The 27,090-nt window shown below is 40.7% G+C and overlaps 1 protein-coding gene across 1 annotated transcript in view; it reads left to right on the top strand.

Annotated features, from left to right (window-relative positions):
* LOC116272614 (exostosin-1-like) overlaps positions 1-27,090 on the top strand; it is a 64,954-nt gene that overhangs the window by 32,081 nt on the left and 5,783 nt on the right. The window contains exons 4-9 of the mRNA XM_031661363.1: positions 1,242-1,361; positions 9,021-9,153; positions 11,854-11,972; positions 13,122-13,217; positions 18,798-18,887; positions 24,620-24,780. Of these exons, the coding sequence (XP_031517223.1) occupies positions 1,242-1,361; positions 9,021-9,153; positions 11,854-11,972; positions 13,122-13,217; positions 18,798-18,887; positions 24,620-24,780 (719 nt within the window). The remainder of the gene's footprint in view (positions 1-1,241; positions 1,362-9,020; positions 9,154-11,853; positions 11,973-13,121; positions 13,218-18,797; positions 18,888-24,619; positions 24,781-27,090) is intronic.

Below are 27,090 nucleotides of genomic sequence, written 5' to 3'. Positions count from 1 at the left end.
AAGGGCAATTGCTAATCACAAGGAATCTTCCCTTAAGACTATAGACTCCGTAAATGAAATAGACCTTGAACTGTAGGTGAAAATAGGGAACAAGCCCAGAACACTTACCAGACTCAGGAAGTACATTTCAGAACTCCAGACCCAAGCAGTTTCCCTTGCAGACATTAAGCAACTGGTCCAACTTTTAATAGCATCACTGTGATACCAATAATGATAGTAGTGATTGTACATTATATTAATTAAGTTTTCCATGTTTTAGGCACTGTGCTAAGCACTTGTATAATCGTCATTAAAACCTTAGTACTTTATCCCCACTTTATGAGTAAGGAAGTGGAGTCTTTGAGAAATCAGCTAACTCGTTCAAGAAAGCACAGGTAGTAAATAGTAGAGGGAAGAATCCTTCCTTGATCTTTCTGACTCCCGTGCCCCTGGGCCTAGCCATTCAGCAGCTGTACTAGCATTAAAAATAATGATGTCCCTGTGGTGGCTTCAGGTGGTTATATTCACCTCCTATTTCTTAATAACTACTATATAAAAGCCACTCTGCTAACCTGAAAATGTGTAGCAGGATAACAAGATATAGGTCCTTCCTTTAAAACTGTGTACCCTGGAAGAGAGCAGTGATGACTAAACATATATGAACAGTTGAGAGATCCAGTTAGACTTGGGTAAGGGCTGAAGGCGGAAAGAGAGATATGGGAAGCAGAAAGGCTCAAAGGTGAGGTAGAAGGTATGTGCACATAAAAGTGACTGACCCTAGCTTCAGGTTGGATGGGAAAGCTCATAGACATTCTCTAAAAAGTCCTTTTATAGATATTTTATAGTTCCTGGGGTGACCAATCATAGAAGTGCTTGGGAGATAAAGTCTTCTGGCCTTTCCCCAAGACCTACAGTTACTCCTCTATAAAATTTGGTTGTTACCTTGTGCAAGGTCGAGGATTTCTGGAAGCAGCAATTGTGACTATAGACTTACCTAAGCAACTGATAAGCTGCTTCTGAATCTTAGAGGTGAACTGTAACTTTCATACATCAAAGGCCACTGGGGCGGATTCCCAGTAAGTGCTCTTTGTAGCTGATACTTCTTAAGGTCATTTCAACTTAAGAGTTGATGATTTTTAGTAGATCTATGCTAGAAGTCGAATGCTATGAAGAATAAAAGCCTAACCCAGTTGGGTTATTTTGATCAAGTACATCTCTTGGTTTTACGGTTATAATTCCTATGTGTTCACCTTGTGTTACAGATTCCTTCTACAATCAGGTCTATTCATCAGGATAAAATCCTAGCACTTAGACAGCAGACACAATTCTTGTGGGAGGCTTATTTTTCTTCAGTTGAGAAGATTGTATTAACTACACTAGAGGTAAGTGAGACCGCTTGGCTCTTGGGCTTGAATAATGGTCCTTTATACACTTCTCTCAGCCTTCTGTTTTGCTATTAGTGATGTGTGATTGGTCCAATGGGGCAAAACCAGATTCCTGTACTTGGATATATTGGTTAACCTCTTTTATCTGCTTTGCCATACCCAAGAAAATACTCTCATTCCTGACAAACTCTACAAAGGAAAACCTACATGGGGAGAAATTATACTCAATGACACAGAGATTGACTCTGTCTTACATCATTTCAGGGATATGTGGGTCATGACTGTCTTGTCATTTACACTCAATGGCATCCTTTGAAGACATGTTTCTGGAGTTCATTTAGAAAAAAGTATTTAATGGCGCAGCGGCTCACTCCTGTAATCCCAGCACTTTGGGAGACGGAGGCAGGTAGATTACCTGAGAGCAGGAGTTCAAGACCTGGCCAACAAGGTGAAACCTCATCTCCACTAAAAATACAAAAAATTAGCCAGGCATAGTGGCACTCACTTGTAATCCCAGCTACTCGGAAGGCTGAGGCAGGAGAATAGCTTGAACCTGGGAGGCGGAGGTTGCAGTGAGCTGAGGTCGCACCATTGTACTCCAGCCTGGGCATCAAGAGCAAAACTCCATCTCAAAAAAAAAAAAAAAAGAAAGAAAGAAAAATATATATAATGGCCAAGTAAGGGCAAATCCTCTACTGTTCTAAAAATATGAGTAGTTTTCTGGACACCACAGTCCAATGGCATTGGGGGACAGCAGAATTAATTCTCAAGTCTTATGCAAGCCAGCCAACCAGCGTCAGTGTGGCAAAGTTGTGTTAAGAGGAGAGTCAGGATCATACCCATGTGGCACAGAAAGTGTTAAATTTGTGAAAGCAGAAAATCTTTTAGGCAGATGGGTGCCCATCCTCAAGTTGCTTTTTTTTTTTAACGCAGGATGGAAAAAGAAAAAGGAAGCATGCAGATGATTAAAACCTTTGGAAATAGAGCAGATAGCATTGGCCTGAGGCTACACCAAAGTAGCACAAAGAGCTAGGAAAAGATTCAGGAAGCTGCACACGCATGCATTACAGGCTTGAAGGAAGGAGAGCAGAGATATTCACTGAGGTGATTCTGAGGTGTTCCCAAAATGAAGTAGGGGCATCGTGGCCTTCCTTTTGGAGAATTCACTCAGGAAAAGTGATGACTGCTCTAAAAGCTAATGTGATGTGGAACCTACATTGAGAAGTCTGAGTAATGCCAAGAAACTGAAGTTACCCTACTTGGTCCACATCGCTGTTTTCTTGCCATCCTGACTATCAGAGCCAGTGCTGGTCATGCTCCAGGCACACCGGGGCATTTATCCACCCCACGCTGAGCCTGGGCTCCTGCTCCCGCCCTAGGGCAAACTCTGGTCAGTGTCCTCTTAGGCATAGTGTATATTTTTTTCATCCTGGAACTGGGTAAAAAGGGCTGTTTAGGACCCAGGCCCATTCCCATGAAGGGGACAGGATCATAATGACTTCCAAGGGCTTTCTTCCTGCAAGCAAACTTTTATCCCTCCAAAAGCAATCTCCTCAATTAAAATCAATTGAGTCGTTACCTCTGTTCACAGTAGCAGATTTGAGTATTTAATAGAGTTATCCTTTGCTTTTTTAATCCTATCCTCCATCTAAGATCCTTCATAGGCCCTTCTTAAAGAATGTTGAATGTTATTTTTTCTCCCTTTTTGGAGTGCAGAGTGCCTTTTTTTTTTTTTTTTTTTTTTTTTTTTTTTTTTTTGAGACAGCGTGTCTCTCTGTCACCAAGCTGGAATGACCTTAAGCAATCCTCCCACCTCAGCCTTCTGAGTAGCTGGGACCATGGGTGCAAGCTACTATGCCTGGCTAATTTTGTATTTTTTGTGCAGACGAGGTCTCGTTATGTGACCCAGACTGGTCTTGAACTCCTGGCTCAAGCAGTCCTCCTGCCTCGACTACCCAAAATGGTGGGATTACAGGAGTGATGATTAAATAAGGACACATTCATTTTAGAAACTAATAGAAAACACTTAAAGCATAAAATATAAAATAATTCCTTCATGCAAAACCACTATTGACATATATATCCACACAAACATATATATTCGTTTTTATATGTAAATTTAAAATTTGTGGTAGTTTTAGTTTTAAAAAGGTGTCTTCATATACTTGCATTATAACCTGTTTTTCTGCTTAATAATGTTAATATTTTCTCATGTTATTAGATTTTTCTATAATTAATGACTATATGATATTCCATTTATGATATCATCTAATTATTTAAATTAATCCCCAATTTGGGTAGATTCCAGTTGTTTCTGGCTTTTTATCTTTATGTACATCATTGCAGTAAATCATCTCAAGGTCAAATTATTGTGCAGATTCAATATTACTTCCTTAGGATAAATTCCTTGAATTTGAAGTCCTGTTTCAAATAATATGCCAAATGCTAAGTTTTTTTGTTTTTTTTTTGTTTGTTTGTTTGTTTTTGAGACAGAGTCTCACCCTGTCCCCCAGGCTGGAGTACAGTGGCACCATCTCAGCTCACTGCAACCTCCGCCTCCTGGGTTCAAGCGTTTCTCAGGCCTCAGCCTCCCAAGTAGCTAGGATTACAAGCATGTGCCATGGAGAAGGGGTTTCGCCATGTTGGCCAGGCTGCTCTCCAACTCCTGACCTCAAGTGATCTGCCTGCATTGGCCTCCCAAAGTGCTGGGATTACAGGCATGAGCCACCGTGCCTAGCCCCAATACATTTCTTTCTTCAGTGTTTTTTCTGCCATTTTTATGTATCTTTGGGTTGTTTCTGGCCTTTTAATTCTATCCTATTAGTTGTTTACCTCTAATACATTCAGACCACGTTTCAGTGTTTTAATTTTTTTACTCTATTATGCATCCTATCGTGAACTTCTATTTATTTAAACCAATATGCCATTATTTACTATTAATGTTCTTTGTAATTATTTATTTTTTATAGCTAACTATATCTGTATCCAAGCAATGACTTTCTACATGTATCTTAAACTACATCTCTATTTCTTTAGGATGGAATGCCTGAAGTAATCTTAATAAGCCAAAGAGTCTAGGCATTTCTAAGGCTTATAATATATTTTGCCAAATTATTATCCGAAAACATTATATCCACCCAAAGTCTCACAAGCTGTCTGGGCGTGACTCTCTTTTGCTGTGCTCTTGTCAGCCTCACAGATCCGTAATTAAAACACACACATCTACCACTTTGCTGATTTGCCAGATGAAAGATGGTATCTCATTAATTACATGTCTTTTGCCTATGGTTTATTGCATGGATCTGGTCTCTCACCTATTAAGTTAGCAGTGCTCAATTTTTGTATTGTAACAGTTGAATGTCTTACATTCGTCAGAATAGGATCAAAATAAGATCAAGCTGTTCTCATCTCTGAACCTGAAAAGGCCTTTTCCCCTTTGTATTTAAACCATGCAATTTTTTTTTTTTTTTTTTTTTTTTTTTAGCAACACAGTTTTGGGTTTTTTTAAAACACTAAAAATGATATACTTCATTCGAATTTATAGCAACTGTCAAATCTCTTTATATAGTTCCAAGATTGGATTGTAAGTTTGACCTCTCAACCAAATTTATGACAGGTACTACCTAGTTTTCCAAAATACTTCATAACTCAGAGTACCCCAGAATTCAACATAATCAGAAAATCAGGGGAAATAGAAGAAAATGCCATCCACAGACACAAATAACACAGCGAATGTGTTTATAAGAACAGTTTAAGTATCACGTATCAAAAATGTGAACTTGGCTTAGAACTCAGATAACATACTTCATTTAGTCACTGCTGGAGCTACTAAGGCATGAGAATAATTCAGTTACTCACAGTTACGGCATAGACTTGAAGATCCTGGCCTAAGGATGCTCTGTACTCAGACTCTAGGTCTTTCTCCTTGCTTGCTATATTCTAGGCCATGGGAATGGGATTCTGAAGTCTTCAAACATTGTGAGCCCTAGAGTTGTAGGTAGAGTGCTTAGACTCAGTTGAAAACAGGACATCTCATTTTCTCTTCAATGCCAGGGTCAAGTTGTTAGTACATTTCATTGTGCAGAGCTCTGTCTAGCATTCTGTTAGTTTTTCCAGTTTGATTGAAATTTTCTAATGCTGCATCTTGGTAGTAAGGAGCTATTTAATCAAACTAGGCTCTGTAGAGCTCAGTTTTTTGTGTAAATTGAGAAGTAACAATGAGGTCAATGATAAAACACTGGAAAAACAGTGCTCCTTCATGGATTCCATTATTTGTCAGAATATTGCACAATAACCTGGCACTAAGGATTGAATCATTGGAACTTAGTCGTAATCAAGATGAGTGAAAGAAAGTGCTTGAGATTATAATAATATATGAAAAGAGCCAGTGGTAGCTAGGAAGATATATAGTTAGTGGAGTTTTATGAAGTATGCTCCATTTTCCTCTTCAGTTATCTAGCCATGCACATCCGAACCATAGTATTGCTGATGCTATCATACAATGATATTTGAAAATCAGTGGGATAATGGAAATAGACAATTGATCTGGCTTCAAGTAAAGTGGCATATGGTGGCATCGTGTGTCTTAGGCTACAGTGCTTTGGTTACAAGATGAGGGGCTACATAGAATGACTTTAACCTGTAACCAATCGTCTATTATTTGGAAAACAGAGGATACATAAAAAGAAAAATAAGGAGCCTGTCATTCTTCCCTTTGAATTCACATCAATTAGAAATATTGTGCTTATCGAGGGGGCCATCTGGGACCATAACAAAAAAAGTCTTGTATTATGTGTTTGTGTGTGTGTGTGTGTGTGTGTATTGATTTTGTTTATAGCCAAAGAAGCATCCAACCTCTAAATCTGATGTCTTCTTCCACAACAATAAAGAGTAAGCAGTAAGTGCCATGAAAAGATTCTGGGAGCTCTCCAGGGTAGTGATAGGAAGAATTGCAGAGGGATAAAAATGATCTTTCTGTATGGTGAAATGAAATCCATATTTCTTTATGCTTTTAGAAGGCAAGTTGATATAAACCTTTTAGAAAGACACTTGGCAATACTTATGAGTAGCCTTAAAAGTACTTACACCCTTTGACAAGGTCCTACAGAATCAATTCTGGTCTGGAACGGTGGCTCACACCTGTAGTCCCAACCCTTTGTGAGGCCGGGGAGAAAGGATTGCTTGAGCTCAGGAGTTTGAGACCAGCCTGAGCAACATAGTGAGACCCCATCTCTACAAAAAATAAAAATAAAAAAGTTAGCTGGGTGTGGTGACCCTCCCCTGTGGTCCCAACTACTCAGGAGGCTGAGGTGAGAGTATCCTTTGAGCCCAGAAGTTTGAGGCTGCAGAGAGCCGTGACCACACCACTGTACTCCAGCCTGGGTAACTGTATGAGACCCTGTCTCAAAAAAAAAAAAAAAAAAGAAGAAGAAGAATCAGTCTTAAATGTGGAAAATTTTATTCATATTCATAAATATGTTCATTGCTTTGCATGGAAAAAATGCTGAACTGATCATTAAGAAAAATGAATCATGAATACTATTAATATGGAAACATATCTGTAATATATAATATCTATACTATTGCCACTATATAATAAATGGAAAAACCAATGCCTAGAAAACAAACACAGGAGTGAGTTTCTTCTTAAAGGCAAAAATGAAGTCTTAAGTATAACAACTTAGGCAGCTATTCTTAAATTCTGAGACATTGTTATAATTAATGTGATATTTTATTGCTTTATTACAGATGAGGAAAATAATACACAAAGGTGGCAAATTGCTTGACCCAGGTTAAATTCAACATTTGCTACTGCTTTCATACCTGTCCTCTATCTTTCTGTCAAGATCCATTGGAAGGCAGTATAAAATGCTTGTTATTTCAGAAGAGTGCTATATCTTATTATCATATCCTTGAATTTCAAAAGATAGCAATGTTGTGATACTAAACCAAAGTCTATGACAGTGACAAGCATAACATCCAAAGACCTGATGTGAATGATGACCCATTTTGTGACAGCTCTGAGTTCCATGCCATTTGTCTGTAGGTTCGATTTATGATACTGTCTATTGTCAATTTATTTTCTATCTTGATATCCAAACTTATTTCAGTGACCACATCCTAAGAGGTACATAAATTTGAAAAGAAAAAAAAAAGGAGGATCTAAAGAGAAACTAGAAAAAGGAAATAAATAGACAGTACATTTGGAAAGTACAAATAATAAAAAACAGGAATAAATGTTGTACAAAGTGAAATTGCTAACCATGTAAAAAAATCCTTCACAACCATGACAATTTTCTCATAATTAATGCCAAGACAACAGCATTTTAACACATCCCTGTTACACAAAAAGTAAAAATAAATATTTTCACTAGGTTGCTAAAATCTCCACCAAATTAGAAACCTCTATCCAGCCATATAAAATTAGCAATTTTGATCTGGGTGAAAGATAAGATGCAGAAGTCATTTAACTAAGATATTTGAGTTCTTCTGAATTTCCTCCTTGCTTCCTTCCTTCTCTGTCATTAGGAAAATAAACATAAGATTTGCAAAGATAAATGTAGCCCACTTTATTACTTATCTAGTCACCATGTGGAATGAGATGAGGGTGTTAATAACCTTAGCAAATAATAAAACTCCATTTAAAATAGTCTGTACTTAAAATCACATTGCATTAAATGGAGACCTGGAAAATGGTGATTTGGGTCTTAAATCTCAAGACTTATGGCAGGATTTTTTTCTTTTCTTTTAAATGTAAAAAAAAACATTGCTGAAAACATAAAATTCCGTACCAAGTTAATTATTTGCCAAATCATATTCTAATGAGTGGATGGTATAATTATAAGAGTTTGAAAGTCACAGAGAGAAAGCTATAAAATGGACTAATCACATTCAACTGACAAATGATTCGGGATGGGAGGATGTTTGACTCTAAATGTAGAATTTAATGATCTGCAAGGTCCCAAAGTCCAAAGAAACTAATGAACTAGCTTGGCTATTATTAGTCTTCATATGCCATGGTTCTTGTCCTATTATGTAGGATGTTTTAAGCAATTGTTAACTCACTACTTTTCGAGATGAAATATAGAAAAACTTCAGTAACCAGTACCCAAAGTCCTACAATTGACTTTGAAAGGAAAATGAAATATGAGAAGCAAACACATCTACCTCTTGAATTAAAGGAACAGCTGAAAACCTCAATAGCTTCTAGAATGTGTCATGTCTTGAATATGCTTTCCGTTCAGTGTCTACGAGTATACATTGACCTCTCTGTTCTCTGAGAATAGGTCTTGATAGGGGCCTGGAACGTATCTTAGTTCTTAGAAGTTTAACCATCAGGGAAAGACTAACTGCTCCACACAGTCTATTTTGGAATGAGCATGGACTCATTATTATACAAAGACAGGGTAGAATTTATGGTTTAACTGAAGTTTAATTAGGAACTTTGATTGGCTATAATTCATATCTTTCTGTTACTCTTTTTCATTGCTCCATTACTCTCTCCGTCTCGCAGACGTTTTTATCTGGAGAATTAGAGTGGGAGGGAGGGTAGAGTCGCCACTCTGACTGCCGCCATCTTTCAAATGTGGATTGGGCATCATTCCTTCCACATAGCATCAGAATCTCATCCTCACTGTGTGCTGTTTTGTTTTCTAGATTATTCAGGACAGAATATTCAAGCACATATCACGTAACAGTTTAATATGGAACAAACATCCTGGAGGATTGTTCGTACTACCACAGTATTCATCTTATCTGGGAGATTTTCCTTACTACTATGCTAATTTAGGTAAGTGAATTTCCTCCAGGGAGTTGCCCTTGTTTACCCTGAAGATGTCATACAGAACTAAGGGCCTTTGTTCTTCTATTCTAATGGGGTCCATCTAACACCCTGCACTGAAGATTGCTTTTTCTAGAGTCTTGTTATAAGTGACATATCAAGTTCAAAAACAGAACAGAGCATTGCAAAATGGAAAAAAAGAAAAACTTCTTATCTGTGCAGCTCTACTTCATATTTAGTAATTTCTTTTTGAGAAATAGGCTCCCCAAATTATAAATCATTTTGAACATGGCAATGGGTTAGCTGTCATTTTACGCCTCATCATATATAAAATGGAGTTAGGAGAGCTCTCCCCTGTTTTTTTGTTTTTTTGTTTTTTTTTCACAATCCCAACATCTCTATTCCGTACCAAAGAAAAACTGAATAAGAGGAAAGGAGAAATAACTAAGAATATATGACAAGCACAAATTTATTAATTTTTCCAAGGTTTTTTATGCTCCTTTTATGTGCTATGCTAATGTATTGCTGGGTACTAAAAATTAAAAGTCAAATAAGATACAATCTCTGCTTTCAAGCAGTTTTCAGTCTAATCACAGTAGGGAAAAGGGAATGGCAGAGGGATAAATCTCTACCACCGGCTACTGTTATTGCCTTAGACATTTATGTATTTGGAGCCCCAGTTGCTCTCATGTTAGAAACATCATGAACATTTCCCCTCAGTTACAGTTCTAAACTTGAGAAAGCCTAGGACAGGAAAGCATCTTCCAAGCTGATACAGCAAAAAGACAAGATTTTCCACTCAATGCCATTGTTCTCCATAACACCCTCACCCTTCTAAGTTGTACATGTTTAGCTTGAAACTGATGAGATGAAACCTAAAGAAATTCCTGGCCTGAAGCATCAACCAGTGACAAAGAACCTTTTAATCCAAACCAAACCTGTTATGGGAACCATCTCTAATTCAGTGTATGGTTGACATTTGGGTAACGTAATTAGAATTTAGAAATGGTCAGATTAAGACACCGGTTGACAAAAATTTCTGTATATTTATTGTACAGTATTTAGATCTTCATTTGGAGTTATCACATTAGAGGTGTGTAAATGATGCTTCTTAAATTATTGCAGGAAAATTTAAAGGCAATGACTTGTCATTCCTGTTTAAAAGGCAGCCCCTCAATCACGCTTATTCTTCTTGCTTGGCAAAACTTCGAATGTGTATCTAGATATTGGGAAGATTAACTTCTTTTTAACATACAATTAAAGTGCTACTGGATGATATAATTTTCTCTACAAAACCTTTGTATAATCCTCTAATACACATAGAGTCTGATTCTAGCCTTTATCCCATCAGTATCAAAGCGTAACTTGAATGTCCCTGCACTGTGTTGCTCGCAGTTAAGCCACTAAAGTGCCAAATTAGTGGGTCTAAACTAATGAAGTTTTAAAAGGCTCTTAACCTGTCTCTAATTTCTTAGTGAGTTCTTATGGGAAAACTCCTTGGGGGGAAGCCATCTCACTTCTGTGTCTTTGGTGACAGTGGTTGTTTTGCATATCTATGATCCTTTTTAACCTAGGACTTCAGAGCTCGCAATTGGCAAAAGTCTGCATCACATACTTTTTTCTCAGCTATGTCACTGCTACACAAAGAAGAGATTTTGGGAATATGGAGGCTTCTTCTCCGAAATAATAACGATGTTGGTGAGGGTGATGATAATGATAGCTGCTGACATATATTGAGTACTTGTTATTTTCTAAGTCCTATTCTAAGTGCTTTGTATGCATTAACTTGTTTTTTGTTTTTTGTTTTTTGTTTTCTAAGACAGAGTCTTGCTATGTTGCCCAGGCTGGAGTGCAGTGGCACCATCTTGGCTCACTGCAACCTCTGCCTTCAGAGTTCAAGCAATTCTCCTGCTTCAGCCTCCGGAGTAACTGGGACTACAGGCACACGCCATCGTGCCCAGCTAATTTTTGTATTTTTAGTAGAGACGGGATTTCACCATGTTGGCCAGGCCGGTCTTGAACTGCTGGCCTCAAGTGATCCACCCGCCTCGGCCTCCCAAAGTGCTGGGATCACAAATGTGAGCCACCGCACGGGGACAAACTTACTGAATTTTCGAGATAACCCCATACATTTGGCACTATTATCAGGTCTGTTTCCCAGCTGTAGAAACTCAGAGGGTTAAGTATTCTTTCCAAGGTCCCACCACCAGTAAGTGGTAGATCTGGGATTCAGACCTAGACAGTCAGGCCCTGGATGCTGTTCCTTTCACCTTTTTCCCCACTAGCTAGCTGTTTGAAGTGCTATTAGTCAGGTAGAACCCTTTCATTACATAATTAAAAATCAGACACCTGCAAACACTGTGGGAGAGACAACACATGAAGGGTGGTGAATGGTGTGTGTATTTAGACACTGGGTACCTAAAAAGCCAAAGGAACATCACAGAAACATCACCAAGAGGGACAAAGGATATTAAAGCAAGAACCTAGAAGTGGACGTTGATCTGGAATTTATTGAGGTCTCTAGACTCAGGCAGTAGCTAACCAGCAACTTCTCATCTTGTTTCTGTCCTGTCAGGACATAAGAAGCAAAGGAGAAATCATCCAGGAGGGAACATTTGCTTCAGCGTGAGGCAGTGGAGCAAGGAGGAGTGATTTTCTAAGTCTTGTTTTCCAGCGCTTCATTAGGCTCTGCTCTCCTTTTTTTTTCAGGTTTAAAGCCCCCCTCCAAATTCACTGCAGTCATCCATGCGGTGACCCCGCTGGTCTCTCAGTCCCAGCCGGTGTTGAAGCTTCTTGTGGCTGCAGCCAAGTCCCAGTACTGTGCCCAGGTGAGTGGGAAGTTGGCAGAGCAGCCCCTGCCTGCTCCAGCTCCAGACCAGAGATTCCTCCCTGCTTACCTGTTCTCCCCCAGGCTCCCTGGGCTCCCTAGGACTCCTCTAACATCATACCCTCTTACTCCCTTTCATTCATCCTGCCTCATTACACCCTTTTCATCCACTTAGAAATTCTTGGAAGTGAAATCTGGCACAGGGAAGGGGTGGGTTCCGGAGAGACCTTACCACTGGTATAGGGTTAAAAAGTATATATACGTACACCAACACATTCTCTAGAGAAGATATAAGCACATGATTTTGTTTTTAAATGTCAAAATGACAAAGTAACATCCAAAAAGCCTCTGGGAGGACCCAGGCAACTAAGCTTCACTAGAAGAAGCAGACTTGTTGGTGTCATGAAGCGTCAACTTTTCTTTTCATAGCAACCATGACTAATTATAAAATTGGGAGCAGACGATTATGTCTATGGTAACAATATTTTCCAAATCAGTGTTGCGCCGATACTTGAACAGTGGTTTTTCTGATTTGTGAATTAGTTTATGCAAGAAGGTTTACAAACAAGGAAAGAATTCAATAAGGAAGTATGCATTTTTGAACTAAATGCCTTTATTGGAAATTATAAAGTCACATAAAATCAGCAACCATTCTAGAGCATGCAAAACATGAGCTCATCTTAGTTCTAGCTTGAATTTTTTTATTTCTCCCACATTGCCTGGTGTAGTGCAAGTTCAGAGCAGATGTTCAGATGCTCAGTATACATTTTTATTTAATTTGATCAGAGTTGTTATCTCACACACCATCATAAGATATCAGAATTTAGGAAACCACTTTATTAAGCTCCAGCCACCCTGAAATTCTTTTTCCCGCAGCTTTCCCCTATTCCCGGACACAGTTGGTTTTGTTTGTTTGTCTCTTTGTTTGTTTGTTTACTCTTTCTGTCCTCTCTCCAGTTGTTGGGGTGATAATGTTCTGAGGTTGTGTGGGAATGGACTCACTTTAATACTCAGTTTTGATGTCTGCCGTTCTGTCTCGCTGAGATCTCCAGCTCCTCTTTCTCTTTCTGACTCTGAGAAGAGGCTTTGGGTTGGAGGCCTACATAAATACATCCTACCCCAGCCATCTAATGAACCCCATCCCTTTCAGATCATAGTTCTATGGAATTGTGACAAGCCCCTACCAGCCAAACACCGCTGGCCTGCCACTGCTGTGCCTGTCATCGTCATTGAAGGAGAGAGCAAGGTAAGACTCGAAGGGGAACCTATGTGTGGAACCACTGTGGAGCCTTGGTTTCTCCATGGGGCACTTTGGGTCTTGGCCCTAGATGTCTTCTCGCTGTTCCTGGATTATTTTTTCTAAAACTGTACTTTTCTCAGAATGTTCTCAGCTTTGACCGCAATAGGCTTTCAAATCAGGGAAACCTGGGTCTTCCTACCAACTCTTCTGTAGCTTTATGACCTTGTGTGTATACTTAACCTCTATGAGCCTCAGTTTCCTCATCTACAAAAAGGAAACAATAATATATACCTTGCAGGGTTGCTGTTAGGATTAAGTAAAGTCAGGAACTGGCAGTAGTTATCTTTCTATAAATGACAAGGATGAAGATAAAGCTTATGGTGGTGGTGATGCATGAGGTTTGCTTGGCTGATTAATCTGAATGAGCTATGTCTGGATGCATGAGGTTTGCTGATTAATCTGAATGAGCTATGTCTATCAGAATAGTGGCTCTTTCTCCCATTCCCTTTAAAAAGGACATTTTCACCTTAGTTTTGTTTGGCATCTGCCTGTAAAGATTGTCACAAGTGCTGCATAGCTGGCCTTTCTTCTGTTCTCCAGTTCGCTTTGCCTAGAGCTGAACTATCTTTCTGATCATCTCCCGGCCCTTAAGGTCTCCATTTGCTAGTGCTTCCAATTAACACTTGAGGCCATGTATATTCTGGCCCTAGCCAGCCTTCCAATCTTTTCTCTCATTGCTTTCCCTACAGACCCTGTCCCCTACCACATTTGATCATTTCTAATTAGCTGAATTGCGCTGTGTCTCTTCCTACCTCTAATTTTGACTTTGCCATTTGTAAGTCTTGACCACCCCTCCTTAACTCATCATCTCTGCTTGTCAACATTCCCATATATTCTTTAAGCCCCCATTTGCATGCTACCTCCTCCTTGAAATTTCTTCTACTAAATAGCACCCAGCTCTTTTTTCTCTAGCTTTTGCTTGTTGCTTTCTTATAGATCTTACCCGTTGTGAAGGAAATAGTCACTACTAAATGAAATTGAGATTGGTGAAGCAGTGCCATCTAAAACACTTTCCTTATCAGTCCCCAAGGGGTCAGGTCATAAGAGAGTGGCTCACACCTTTGCGCCAGAATGACAAAATTAAGTTTATTAGGCTGCACCATTTGATATCATCATCGACTCACCAAAAGTGGCAATTTCATATGGTTTGACATAATGCAATTGTAACTGTCACATGGACAAGATGATCAGTGCATTATCCATTCGTTTCCCATTTATTAGTGCCTACTGTGTGCTGAGCACTGTGTAACAGGCTTGGAACACAGTGGGGAATGTGACAAATGTAGCCATGGCCCTCATAAGGCTGGAGTCAAGCAAGCTGTTTATTAAAGAGCTGCTTGGTAAGCATTTATGAGAGAAGGTGGATGTTGGAATAATCACATGCCTCTCTCGCGAATCCATCTCACCATAAGCATGGTTTCATGCAACCCCTTATATCCATCCCCCCATAGAATAACCCATCACAGGAATGGCAGTGTTCCAATTCCAATGCCTGAAGCCATGAACAGTGCTCAGAGGCAGGCAGTTAAGGTTGAACTTTGGGATTCTTTGTTTGGTATGCTTCCATGGGTCAAGGAGACCAGCTCTGCTTCTGGTGGATAATGTCTTTCTTTGGATATGTCAGGATATTCAGACACAATCCAGTCTGTCTGGGAGCCATTCCGATTTCTTTAGGTAGTATAGCATTTTCATGCTCTGACTCACTGATTGATTTTATATTTTCGTTCTCAGTGAAAAGAAACTCCCCGTTTATTTATAAAATGGTGGTGATAATAATAGTACCTTTCTCGTGGGCTTTATCAGATGTCTCTTACAAGATGCCTCAGATCCTCCCCGCTGCATCTATATTCAGGCTCCTGGCATTTGTTCAGTCCTTGCCTCCACCTTGGGCACTGAATCTAGTGGGCTGGGTGCTTCCTATGTCTTTTCCCTGACTCTCAGTGCCCTGGGATTGCACCTCAGAGTAAAGCTTTTGCACTTAAGTCTTGCATCAGGCTCAGTATTTTAGGAAACCTGGGCTATGACATGGACCCATTTTGAGGATTAAATGAGATCGTTGCATATCAGATGCTTACTCCTGTGCCTATTATACATGCACCAAGGGTTCAATAAATGTTAGCTCCTCTTCTGGGAGACATCATAACGTTAGGATTTGTGTTATGGGCTCTAAAGTCAAACTTACTTTTGTGTGACTTAAAGCAAGTTCTTAATCCTCTGTGTCTCCATGCCCCCTTTCAATAAATGGAAAGAGTCATAATATGTAACTAATAAGGTCGCCAAAAAGATCAGATTATGTCAGACTACATAAATAAATGTACTGAAAAGTGTGGGTACACTGTGGATGCTCAATAAATCTTAACTATTATTGTGTTTTATATAATTACTTGTGTATATTTCTTATGTGCCCCCCCAACCCCCCGCCACACACACACACACACACACACACACACACACACACCGCAAGACAGTAAACTTCTTGAGTCTTGGTCACTTCCTAGGCATGTTATTTGTTTGTTTGTTTGTTTATTTATTTATTTATTTATTTATTGAGACAGAGTTTCTTGTTGCCCAGACTGGAGTGCAATGGCGTGATCTCAGCTCACTGCAACCTCCGCCTCCCGGGTTCAAACGATTCTCCTGCCTTAGCTTCCCGAGTAGCTGGAACTACAGGCATGCGCCACCATACCTGGCTAATTTTGTGTTTTTGGTAGAGATGGGGTTAGTCGGACTGGTCTCAAACTCCCAACCTCAGGTGATCCGCCCACCTCGACCTCCCAAAGTGCTGGGGTTACAGATGTGAGCCACTGCCCAAGGCCAGCATGTTTATTCGTTTTAAAAGAGTTGGGCTTTCACATGGTAGCTAAATCTTTCTTAAATGAACTAACAAGGAAAACTCAGTTCACTCGGGATTGACTTTGTAAGTACATTGGTTTCTCTCATGCTAATCCATTTAAGAAGGTCGCTGAGGCAACATATTTGAAAAAAAGCCTCTCATTTCTGCATGAGAATTCGAAAGTGGATGGCTTTTGGGCTTTTTACCTCTGTTGATGAGACAGGTTCAGAAAAAAAGGAAACAGATCCCTTTAAGACCTAGGGTTGGGCAGATGATGGGGAAGAAGCCCTACATCTTCCTCATTCTGCATTTTAAAATCTCTATCTCCATGAATTTAAAATTAATATGTTTGCTGCTTTGGCTGGAAAATTCTGTTTTAAATTTATAGGCCTTGTCTGTGCAGTTTTCCCCTGTAGGCTTAACAAGGGAAAGGTCAGGGCAGTGCTAAGCTGGCAGCTAATGGTTTCTGCGTTAGTCGGTGGACATGTAAAGAGTATCAGGAGGATTGCTTCAGGCTGAGAATTCTGAGCACTGTGTCTATGGGGTTGCTGATCACTTTGTGTTTTATTTTAAAAGCCTGAGAAAACAACAACAGCAAAATAACCTGACCAAGTTGACAGATGTGTAGGAGCAACCCCTGAAGCCGTGTATGCTACAGATATGTCCCTTGAGCTCTCAGAAATGACTTAGAGTGGGCACTGTCCATTCATTGAAGTCCTAGGTGCGCTGGTAGCTTTGCAGGCAAATAAACCGAGTTTGAGATGAGGCCTGCAGTTGAGCTGGCCCCTAGGAGTATTCAGATTTGGGGAGACTGCAGCTTTGGCAGCTGGCTAGCTACCACCCTTTTCCTCTTTCCCTTTGTCTCTAGTGTTAAGTTGCTTCTTTCCCTGGGCCTTTGTCTCTTCAAAGTTGATGGCAGGTGTGAATTCAGAGAGGATGTCATCATTATTACTATAACTTCTGGAAGAAGGTGGTGAGGACGTGATTGGCATATGTGTTCCTAAATTCACTTGTGAGGTCCTTTCCAGGACCAGTGGCCAAGGTGCTCTATAGAGTCACACCATCTGGGGGAAAATCCTGGGTTTGTTTTGGGCAAGATACTTAACCTGCGTATTTCAGTTTCCCTCCCTGTAAAATGGCGTTCTTACAAAGATGAAACCCAGTGATACATATGAAGGACGTGGAACATATCCTGGCACATAGTAAATGTTCAAAAAATGTTATTCTTATGGTATCAGCATTCTTGTGGTTAGTTCTTCTATGGTACATTCAACACAAAGGTTAAGTTATGACTATCACAGGGTAACCTCTCCACCCTCAATTTTTCCAGCTGATGCCATAATCTCCAAAGCCCCCACTACACACACACACACACACACACACCTGTGTGTGCACACGTAGTCACGTGCCCACCACCTTCTTCCAGAAGTTAGAGTAATGATGATGACATCCTCTCTGAATTCACACCCACCATCAACTTTGAAGGGACAAAGGCCAGGGAAAGAAGCAACTTAACACTGGAGACAAAGGGAACCTTTCCTTATTCTAGAACTGCCCAAACTTTATGCATACACCACCTTCACAATTTTTCTAAATCCATGGATCATGTGTGCTATTATTTAATATTTTTCTTCTTCTTTTTTTTTTTTTTTGTGACAGAGTCTTGCTCTGTCACCCAGGCTGGAGTGTAGTGGCGCAATCTCAGCTCACTGCAACCTCTGCCTCCCAGGTTCAAGTGATTCTTCTGCCTCAGCCTCCAGAGTAGCCGAGACCACAGGCATGCACTACCATGCCCGGCTCATTTTTGTATTTTTAGTAGAGTCAAGGTTTCACCATGTTGGTCAGGCTGGTCTTGAACTCCTGGACTCAAGTGATCCACCCACCTCAGCCTCCCAAAATGCTGGGATTACAGTCATGAGCCACCACGCCTGGCCTAATATATTTCTTTAAATCAGTATACTTTTCATTTTAATGAAGTTATTTGTAACTTTAATATTACCTTTGCTTGCTGTAGCTGCTCATATATGTGTATATATTTAATCTGTGCTAATATATATTTTAATTTGTAAATGTTTGTAATTTGTAAAAGCAGCATCTTCTATGATCTGCTCTTCCTGTGGTTTGTGTCCACACTTGGAATCACCTCTCCATCCGTTCACTCTGTCGATCGGGAAGAGTGGATGTCAGGATGCGGGTTCTCTCCTCAATGCCTCTGCATCTGCCAAGTCTTGTCTTTAATGCTTCATTACTATCTATACCTCGTGAATTCTTTCTGCCCATCAGGGTCCTGCTTAAATGTCACTTCTTCTACGAGGCCTTCCTCTGCTCTTCCAGACAGCTAGTTGCTCCATCCTGTGGTCTCCTGGCATTTTTTTGTATCAAGCAAAGGCTGGTCATCTGCTTCTTGGTCTCCTCTACAGACCATGAACTCTTCAAAGACAGGGAAATATATCTTAATTATCTTTGTACCCTCTTTGACCAGCAAGATGCCTGGTACACAGTAGGTGCCCAATAATTGTTGAACAAATAAATCTGCATTGATGAGAAATGAGATTCCTTCAGTGTTGAGGGGTGACATGGTAGTAGCACATTCTTTATGCAGGTGAGGATGGGAGAATTGTCCTGAAAACAAGACTCTGAAGTTACCTCTTTCCCTCATTCCCTCCCCACTGCCTACTTCTACTTCCTCCCAGGTTATGAGCAGCCGTTTTCTACCCTATGACAACATCATCACAGACGCCGTGCTCAGCCTTGATGAGGACACCGTGCTTTCAACAACAGAGGTAAGAACCCATGCCTAAGGAGCGGCAGGTGGGCTGTTCAGACGGTCACCTCATGTTGCACAATACTAGTGCTTCTCTTAGCCGTGCCTTGGCAGAACTAGAAAACATTTTTCAAAACTTCCTACAGCAGTGGTTTTAATCAGCCCGATTCCTGCTAGCACCTTGCCGCCACCTGGCACTCTGAGGAGGGCATCTCCCCTTCATTGTCTCTGCTAATTGGATCCTCATTTGCATAACTGGGCCTCACCTCTCCTTCCAGGCCTGCCCTCCTTTTTTATTTTTAAACAGCACAGTTGTGGGCAGGCGTGCAGAACCAAGGGGAAGGGGGAGGGTGCCTGTTCTGCATTATGTTGAAACCATGCTGTCCAGAGGCGACAATCCCATTCCTCTCCACGTGTCCTATTGTCTCAATTGGGAGACTCTATTTGGGGCTCTAAAGGCAGCTTTTCTGTCTTGGTTTAAAGAGCTCATTTTCTTTCACCTATACAAGAGCAAACGGTTTCACTTTAAGGCTGTGATGGAGATTCCTATTTCAGATGTTCAGGTATTTGTGCCAAAAATAAGATTGCCTAAAGAATGCGTGCGGAGGAGAGAGAGAGGAGGAAAGATAGATATGGTAGAAAACCAATTTTTACAACTCGAATGAGTATTGATCTCTGAAACCTTCCTTTAAACCATGCAGGGGACAAAAGACAGCTATATAAAAATGGAGTATATGAGAAATACATTATTAATGGCAACTACTAAAAAGCATGGAGACGCAACTACTTAAGCCTTTCCCCTCCCTTTCTTTTTTCCTTTTTGTTCACAGTCATTTTCCTTTTAATGTAAACATCAGTGTAACCTGCGCTTTCCTGGACACCAGTCTAGTTCTAATGGCCTGCTGCCCACAGAGCCAGGACTCACTGTTGGCTTAGGCAGGTGGACTCAGTGTCTCCTTCTTGAAATTCCACAGATGAGGCCGGGCGCAGTGGCTCACGCCTGTAATCCCAGCATTTTGGGAGGCTGAGGCGGGTGGATCACAAGGTCAGGAGTTCGAGACCAGCCTGGCCAATATGGTGAAACCCCGTCTCTATTAAAAATACAAAAATTAGCCAGACGTGGTCCAGACACCTGTAGTCCCACCAACTCAGGAAGCTGAGGCAGGAGAATCGTTTGAACCCAAGAGGCAGAGCTTGCAGTGAGCCGAGATCGCACCATTGCACTCCATCCAGCCTGGGCAACAGAGCGAGACTTCGTCTCAAACAAACAAACAAGAAAAGAAATTCCACAGATGCTTTCGAGGTGCCATTAGATGGCGTTGCATAGATGTCATGTCAAAGGGCAACCTAAATAATCCCAGGACAAAATGTCCTGGGCCTCACCTTGTTAAAATGCTTTCTATGCAGCCAAAGCTCTATAAGTACTTGTTGAATGAGTGGTTGGGCAGGGTGGGGGATGCATGCTTTCGGGATTCAAGGTGGGCACACCGCCAACTGTGTCATGTGTAGGTTGGCAGGAGGAAGGGATGTTGATAAGCTTAACATTCAAAGGGAAAGATAGCTATGGAATACAGGGTACAGGTGTCTCCGGCTTGCATTTTTCTGCCACTTTCTGCAAGGGAAACTGGAACACATTCATTCAACAAGTATTTATTGAGAGATTTCTTTATCCTGGTCTCCATGCCAGGTACTTCAGTTACACAGTTCCAGGCTATATGCATCTGAATCCTGGCAACAAACTGAATTCAAATCAGATGATTCAAATGAAGGAACTTTGGATTCCTTAGGGAGATGTAGATGGGGTTAAAAGATCCCATAAGAGAGAATGAGGTACCTGGTAAGTAATGACAGCAGGAAGCAGCTCTTCCCTTTGGCCTGAAGGAGTGAGAGAAGGAATTCCTTCTTTCAAAGGCCCTGGGAGATGGCACTAGGAAGGAGAGTCTGCTCTACAAGTGCTATGATCATGGAAGGACATGGCTACTGCCAGAACTCTAATGGCAAAGGAGAGAGGGAGCAGTGAAGAGATACACTGACCTCTCTCTCTGTCCTGTCTCGATTTTCCTGCTGGTGACTCCCATTGACCTAACCCAACCAGGTGATGCAGTCATTAGGGGTCCGTTATCCGAGGGCACAGGGCAAGACAAGAAGAGTGGACAGTGGATTTTGGAGGGCAAACACAGGCAAAGCAGCACACCGCCATGGGGCAACAAATGGTCAAGACAACTACAGCATGTACCTTAATCATCCTATGACCTGAAGTATTGATTCATCTTCTATCTTCCCCTGGGCACAAGGCAATTAGTCTCACTCTAGGATTTGTTTTTCCCTATCCCATGGTGAAATAACTTTCAACTGCTGTGATGCATCCTCATGCTGGTGAATTTCTTTTCAAAGAATAGCAATTCCAACCACTCAGTGCATGCTGGGAGGAACATGTGTTGTATGTGAAGTAATTAGAAGTCAACGTGGGTTGAAAATGATATGTAAATCTAAGAGGCTGGCAGTCTGGTTTGCTTTCGCCTGCTGATCAGTGGAGTGGTTCTGTTGCCTAAAATGGTCCTGGGCAAGGATTTCTCTTTTCTCTTTTTTTAGGTGAATAGATGTTGGTTCACTTTTTTTTCCTCTCTAAGGATCTCAGATTGTTTAAATGTCTCTCTGCAGCATTGAGGATAGATTTTTAAGCAGCATCCTATAAAGGGCATTATAGTTGGTTTATAGTTATTTACATTTATCTGGATTGCTGCAGACGCTGCTCAAAAGAAAACAGATGTTGGTTTTTCAGAGAAAGGGCCTTAAACTGACCTTTGCCTTCTTTGATGTGTTAATAATCTGCGTGAAAGCAGCGCTATCACAAGAATCATAGTTTTATCTGAATTTACTTTTGAGTTCCTTTGAAATGACTTGAAACAGCTTTAAGATAGTAAGAAATTCATGTGATGAGAACACCCCATTGGGTTCTGTAGTAGTTGCTGGTGCATGTGTTACCTTTTCAAAGAATAATAGAAAACCCCAAAGAGTGCTGTCAGGCAGGCTGATCCTTTGACAACAGGCAACATAATATACTATCCCATCGTTGGCGCCATTAGTATTGACCACTAGTGAAAAGGTACAGGTTATCACAACCCAATTTCAATTTTCTGGCAGATGTTCCCCATCCTCTGCTATCTTTTAACTTTGAGCTAACACGCTCCCTACCAAACTTTCTTAATGTCGGTTCCACCACCCTGTTTTTCCTGTTTTTTCCCCCACTCTGGATTTTTTCCCCGCCCCCCCAACTCTGGATTTTTTTTTTTTTTTTAGATGGAATCTCGCTCTGCCGCCCAGGATAAGAGGGCAGTGGCACCATCTCAGCTCACTGCAACCTCCACCTCCTGGATTCACGTAATTCTTGTGCCTCAGCCTCCCCACTAGCTGGAATTACAGGCGTGCAACACCACGCCCAGCCAATTTCTATATTTTTAGTAGAGACAGGGTTTCACCATGTTGGCCAAGCTCATCTCAAACTCCTGACCTCAAATGATCCGCCCACCTCAGCCTCCCAAAGTGCTGGGATTGTAGCCATGAGCTACCATGCCTGGCCCCCTCTGGACGTTATAGTTTTGGGGAACAGGCCATATTTTTAAGTCTTCCTTATCTAAAGATAAGGCAGTGTATTAGGATTTTTCAGGCAAACAGAATCAATAGAATATATATATTATATATATTATATATATACATATATATATACACACACATGCACATACATACATACATACTCTGACAGAGAGATTTATTATGAGGAATTGGCTCACACAATCCTGGGGGCCGGGAAATCTCACGATCTGCCATCTGCAGGCTGGAGACCCAGGAAAGCTACTGGTGTAATTCTAGACAGAATCCTACAGCCTGAGAACCAGGGAACCAATGATGTAAATCCCGGCCCAAGGGCAACAGAAGTTAGATGTCCCCGCTCATTGGGCAGGCAAAAAGAAAAAGGGGATGAATTCCTCCTTCCTTCACCTTTGTTTTGTATTCACGCTCTGAGATGACTGGGTACTGACCATCTGCATTGGTGAGGACAGTGTGCTTTACTGAACCCACAGATTCCAATGTTAATCTCATCCAGAAACACCCTCACAGACACACCCAGAAATCATGTTTCATCTGGGCACCTCACGGTATAGTCACATTGTACAATTAACCATCACAGGTCCTGCTTTTGAACCTCTGAGAGGGTAGGACCTGGACTTAGCAGCATCACTCACTCCCCCAGCTACCATCACAGTGCCAGGACTCAAAATATTTGCAGAACAGATGAAATTTCCATTTGTATTGCTTATCAAGAAGAGATAGGGCAAAGATTATGAGGTGAATCATAACCTGTATAAGAGACAAATTGCTATCCTGGCTAACACGGTGAAACCCCGTCTCTACTAAAAAAAAAATACAAAAACTAGCCAGGCGAGGTGACAGGCGCCTGTAGTCCCAGCTACTCGGGAGGCTGAGGCAGGAGAATGGCGTAAACCTGGGAGGCGGAGCTTGCAGTGAGCTGAGATCCGGCCACTGCACTCCAGCCTGGGCGACAGAGCCAGACTCCGTCTCAAAAGAAAAAAGAGACAAGTTGCTTTTAACACTAGAGTAACAGAGCCAAAAGAGAAGTTATGATATAGTACATGGCACATTTGAAACCAGACTGCCTGAGTTTGAATCTTGGCTCTGCCACTTATTAGTGCAGCAAATTACTTGAACTTATAATATCTTAGTTTCCCTTTCTGTAAACTGAAGAATGTAAAAGCCCCAGGGGTATTGTGAGGATGGAATGAGTTAAAATGGATAAGCACTTATAGCTGCGCCTGTTGTATTATAAGCTTTTCACAATTATGAGCATTATATGATGGTTTGCTGGCACTATTTTTGTTATTTTTATTTTCTGTTTATTATTTTGACTTACCATTCATCAAATGAGCATAGAAATCAGAAGTGAGTTTATGCATTTGAAAACAGAGCATTTGCTAACTGTAAGTGCTGGTTTATAGCAGGTTCAGAAGTACCTGCTTTGGGCTACTATAAGCACTGGAAAGACATTTAGCTGCATTTCCTTTAAAATAATCCTGTGGCTTCAGTTGGCCTTGTCCCCACTTATTCTTAGTGATTTTCGCTGTGGATGCTTTCTTCTCGTTTCTCTTAAACTGTGCATCTTCAAGCCTAAGAGGCCTGAATTATGTTTTCTTTTTGATATCTGCTCTGTATTCCTGTTAGAACTTGTTGTGTTTTCAAATGTCATTTCTCTTACTCTTAAGAGGGTGCTTTTATTTTAGGCACTTTGGCTTTGCTATATGCTGGGTGTGATATATGTTGTATATTCATTCTTTGGATATGCATGGGAAATTTCTCATTTATAAAACAGATGTGTTTGTGTCTCATGTGAATCAGGTCACATGCACCTTTGAGGAAGGGGGAAAAGAAGCAACTGCTTTTTCGACTTATGTTTTAGCTTGAACAGACTGGATTTTTAAAGGGCATATCAGCAAATGTTTTTTCTTCCTTTCATTTCCACACTAATCTGAAGTTTCTTTAACAGAAAACATTAAAATGTGCATAATTATGGGGCAAAATGTCAAGCAGTCAGTTTAATTTGGTGATGAATACATAGAATTAATGTTTCGCCACAGTCCCAGGATTTTGCATTATGAATTAGTGGGGGGAAGGTCATGTTTTGTTGACATTTGTTAACGCTGTTGATTGCTTGTTTGGCTTGTGTTCTGCCTGCAGGTGGATTTTGCCTTCACAGTGTGGCAGAGCTTCCCCGAGAGGATTGTGGGGTACCCCGCACGTAGCCACTTCTGGGATAACTCTAAGGAGCGGTGGGGATACACGTCAAAGTGGACGAACGACTACTCCATGGTGTTGACAGGAGCTGCTATTTACCACAAGTGAGGAATCTGGACATGTCTCTTACAGACTTTACGTAGCTTTTTATGTTGGCTGCCGCATAAACAGGAACCAAGGCCAAATCTTGTTAACAACATCAGGGAAAATTAGTCTGTATCCCCACTTAAGTTTTGCTAATGTGTCAAATGTGTGTTTTTGAAACCGAAACCTCTTGGCATATTTCATTTCCAGAAATTATGGTAGAGTCACATTTTCAGTTGGTCTGAAGTGTGAAAATACACTCAGGGCATATTAGGTAGCTGAATATTTAGAATAACAACAACAAAAGGAAATACCTAAGTCAGCACCCAAGGGCACTGTTCGAGGTGCTTGGGATTCATCATTGAGTAAAGTAGAAAAAATTCCTTGACAATGCAGGTCTTACATTCTAACAAAGGAAGATAGTCTACATAATAATTCCATAGTTTATTAAGGAAATAAGTGATATAACAAAAGACAAAGTATAGAAAAGGATCAGGAGTTCTGAAGGTGGAGATGGGGCAGATTGGGGGTGTCCAGGGTGATTCTAATTGAGCAGGTGAGATTTGAGCAGACTTGAAGGACAGGAAGTTAGTCAAGAGGATATGTGCAGGAAGAGTGTTCTGCCAGGAGAACAGTGAGAATAAATGCCCTGAGGCAGAATACTGGAGAACCATCAAGGAGACCACTGTGACTGGGTGGAATGGGTGACAGGAAGTCAGAAAAGTCAGGGGGCATGGATGCATGACCTTGATGCCCTTGATCATGAGGACTTGACTTTTTCTCTAAGTGATATGGGAGGAGGGCAGGGTTTGAACAGGGTTCGACATGTACAGCATGTCACCGTACTCTGAATGCTATAGGCAGTTTTAACACAGTGATAAATCCGGCAGGACCTTGATGTCCATCATGAGGACTTGACTTTTTCTCTAAGTGACAGGGGAGGAGGACAGGGTTTGAACAGGGAGGAGAAATCCACCTTTTCTTTTATGCATCCACTGTGGATGCTATGTTGATAAGAGGCTATAAGAGACGTAGAGTTGAAGCAGGAAGCCCTATTAGGAGGTGATTGACATTATCTAGGCAAGAGATGGTGAGATCCTGGGACCAGGAAGTGAATGGTGGCTGTGGTAAGTAGTGATCAGATTGTTTTGAAGACGATTTAGCATGATGTCTAGACAGTCTGGATGTACAGTTGATGACTCCAAGTCTTTTGACCTGAAGCACTGGAAGATTCGATGAGGAAAGCTACAGATGGAACAAATACCAGAGAAAATATAGGAGTTCAGTCTTGGATATGTTAAGACATCCAAAAGGATATATGGAAAAAGCTCACGGGTAGAGATACAAATTTGGCAATTGTTTGCATATATTTGATCTTTAAAGCCAGGGGACAGGAGTAAGATTACCAAAGTAGCGAGTGTAGATAGATAACATTCCCCACTCAACCAGTACCAAAATCCCCGCTCTTCTGTCATAGTAAAGGTGAACACACCAATCTTGCCTTAGTCTTTTTTAGTAAAGAATAGGGAATTTTGCTATCTCAGGGATAGCTTGGAAATGCTCAAGGCATAAACATTTAGGCTGACTGATTCTTGGTCTCGAGATTTCACTTCTTGAAAGTTCATTGTTCCTATTGCTTCTGCCACCACCACTCAAAGAATCTGATTCACCCAAATGATTTTTCCTATAAATATATGCTATATGTATATAAATACATTTTAAAAACAGTAGGATGAGAAATAATTCAAATTAATTATGGGTTTTCTATTACGATTGACCACCCCATTAATTCAGATTTTGCTCTAACAGGATTGAAATATGTATGGTTTAAGGGCACAAATATAGAACAGTCTATTGTTGGACTCAGAGTCAAGGGATAATATTGAATACAGTTCTGATTAAGCCAATGATTAAAATTGTTAAGCAGCTTTATAATATATAGATCATGTGTAAATAACTTCTCTTGCCATCTAAGTATTTAGTTTTTCTTTCTAACTCACCAGTCTGATATTAGAGTTAGACTGGGCAAGCAATGTCTGTATGTCTGTATCTCGGTGCCTTGTTTCCTCATCTGTAAAATGGGAGTAATAATAGAGCCTGCCTTGTAGGCTCCTTCTGAAGGCTAGATGAAGCATTTCTTGTAAAACCCTTTAGAACACTATCTGGTATATAACAAGTACTGTAGAAGTGATAGTTATCGTCATCATCATTATCATTGTCATCACCATTCATGACATGTTTAGGGATTCAAAGAATGGGTATGTGTTTTCTGTCTCAGAAGTCCACTTATCATCATGTGATAATGGCCCCCTGTGAAACCCATCTTTGAT

Source organism: Papio anubis, unplaced genomic scaffold (assembly GCF_008728515.1).
Source record: "Papio anubis isolate 15944 unplaced genomic scaffold, Panubis1.0 scaffold138, whole genome shotgun sequence".
NCBI classification, from domain to species: Eukaryota; Metazoa; Chordata; class Mammalia; order Primates; family Cercopithecidae; genus Papio; species Papio anubis.
The sequence above is the reverse complement of the archived record's forward strand: the minus strand, read 5'-3'. Positions and strand labels throughout refer to the sequence as shown.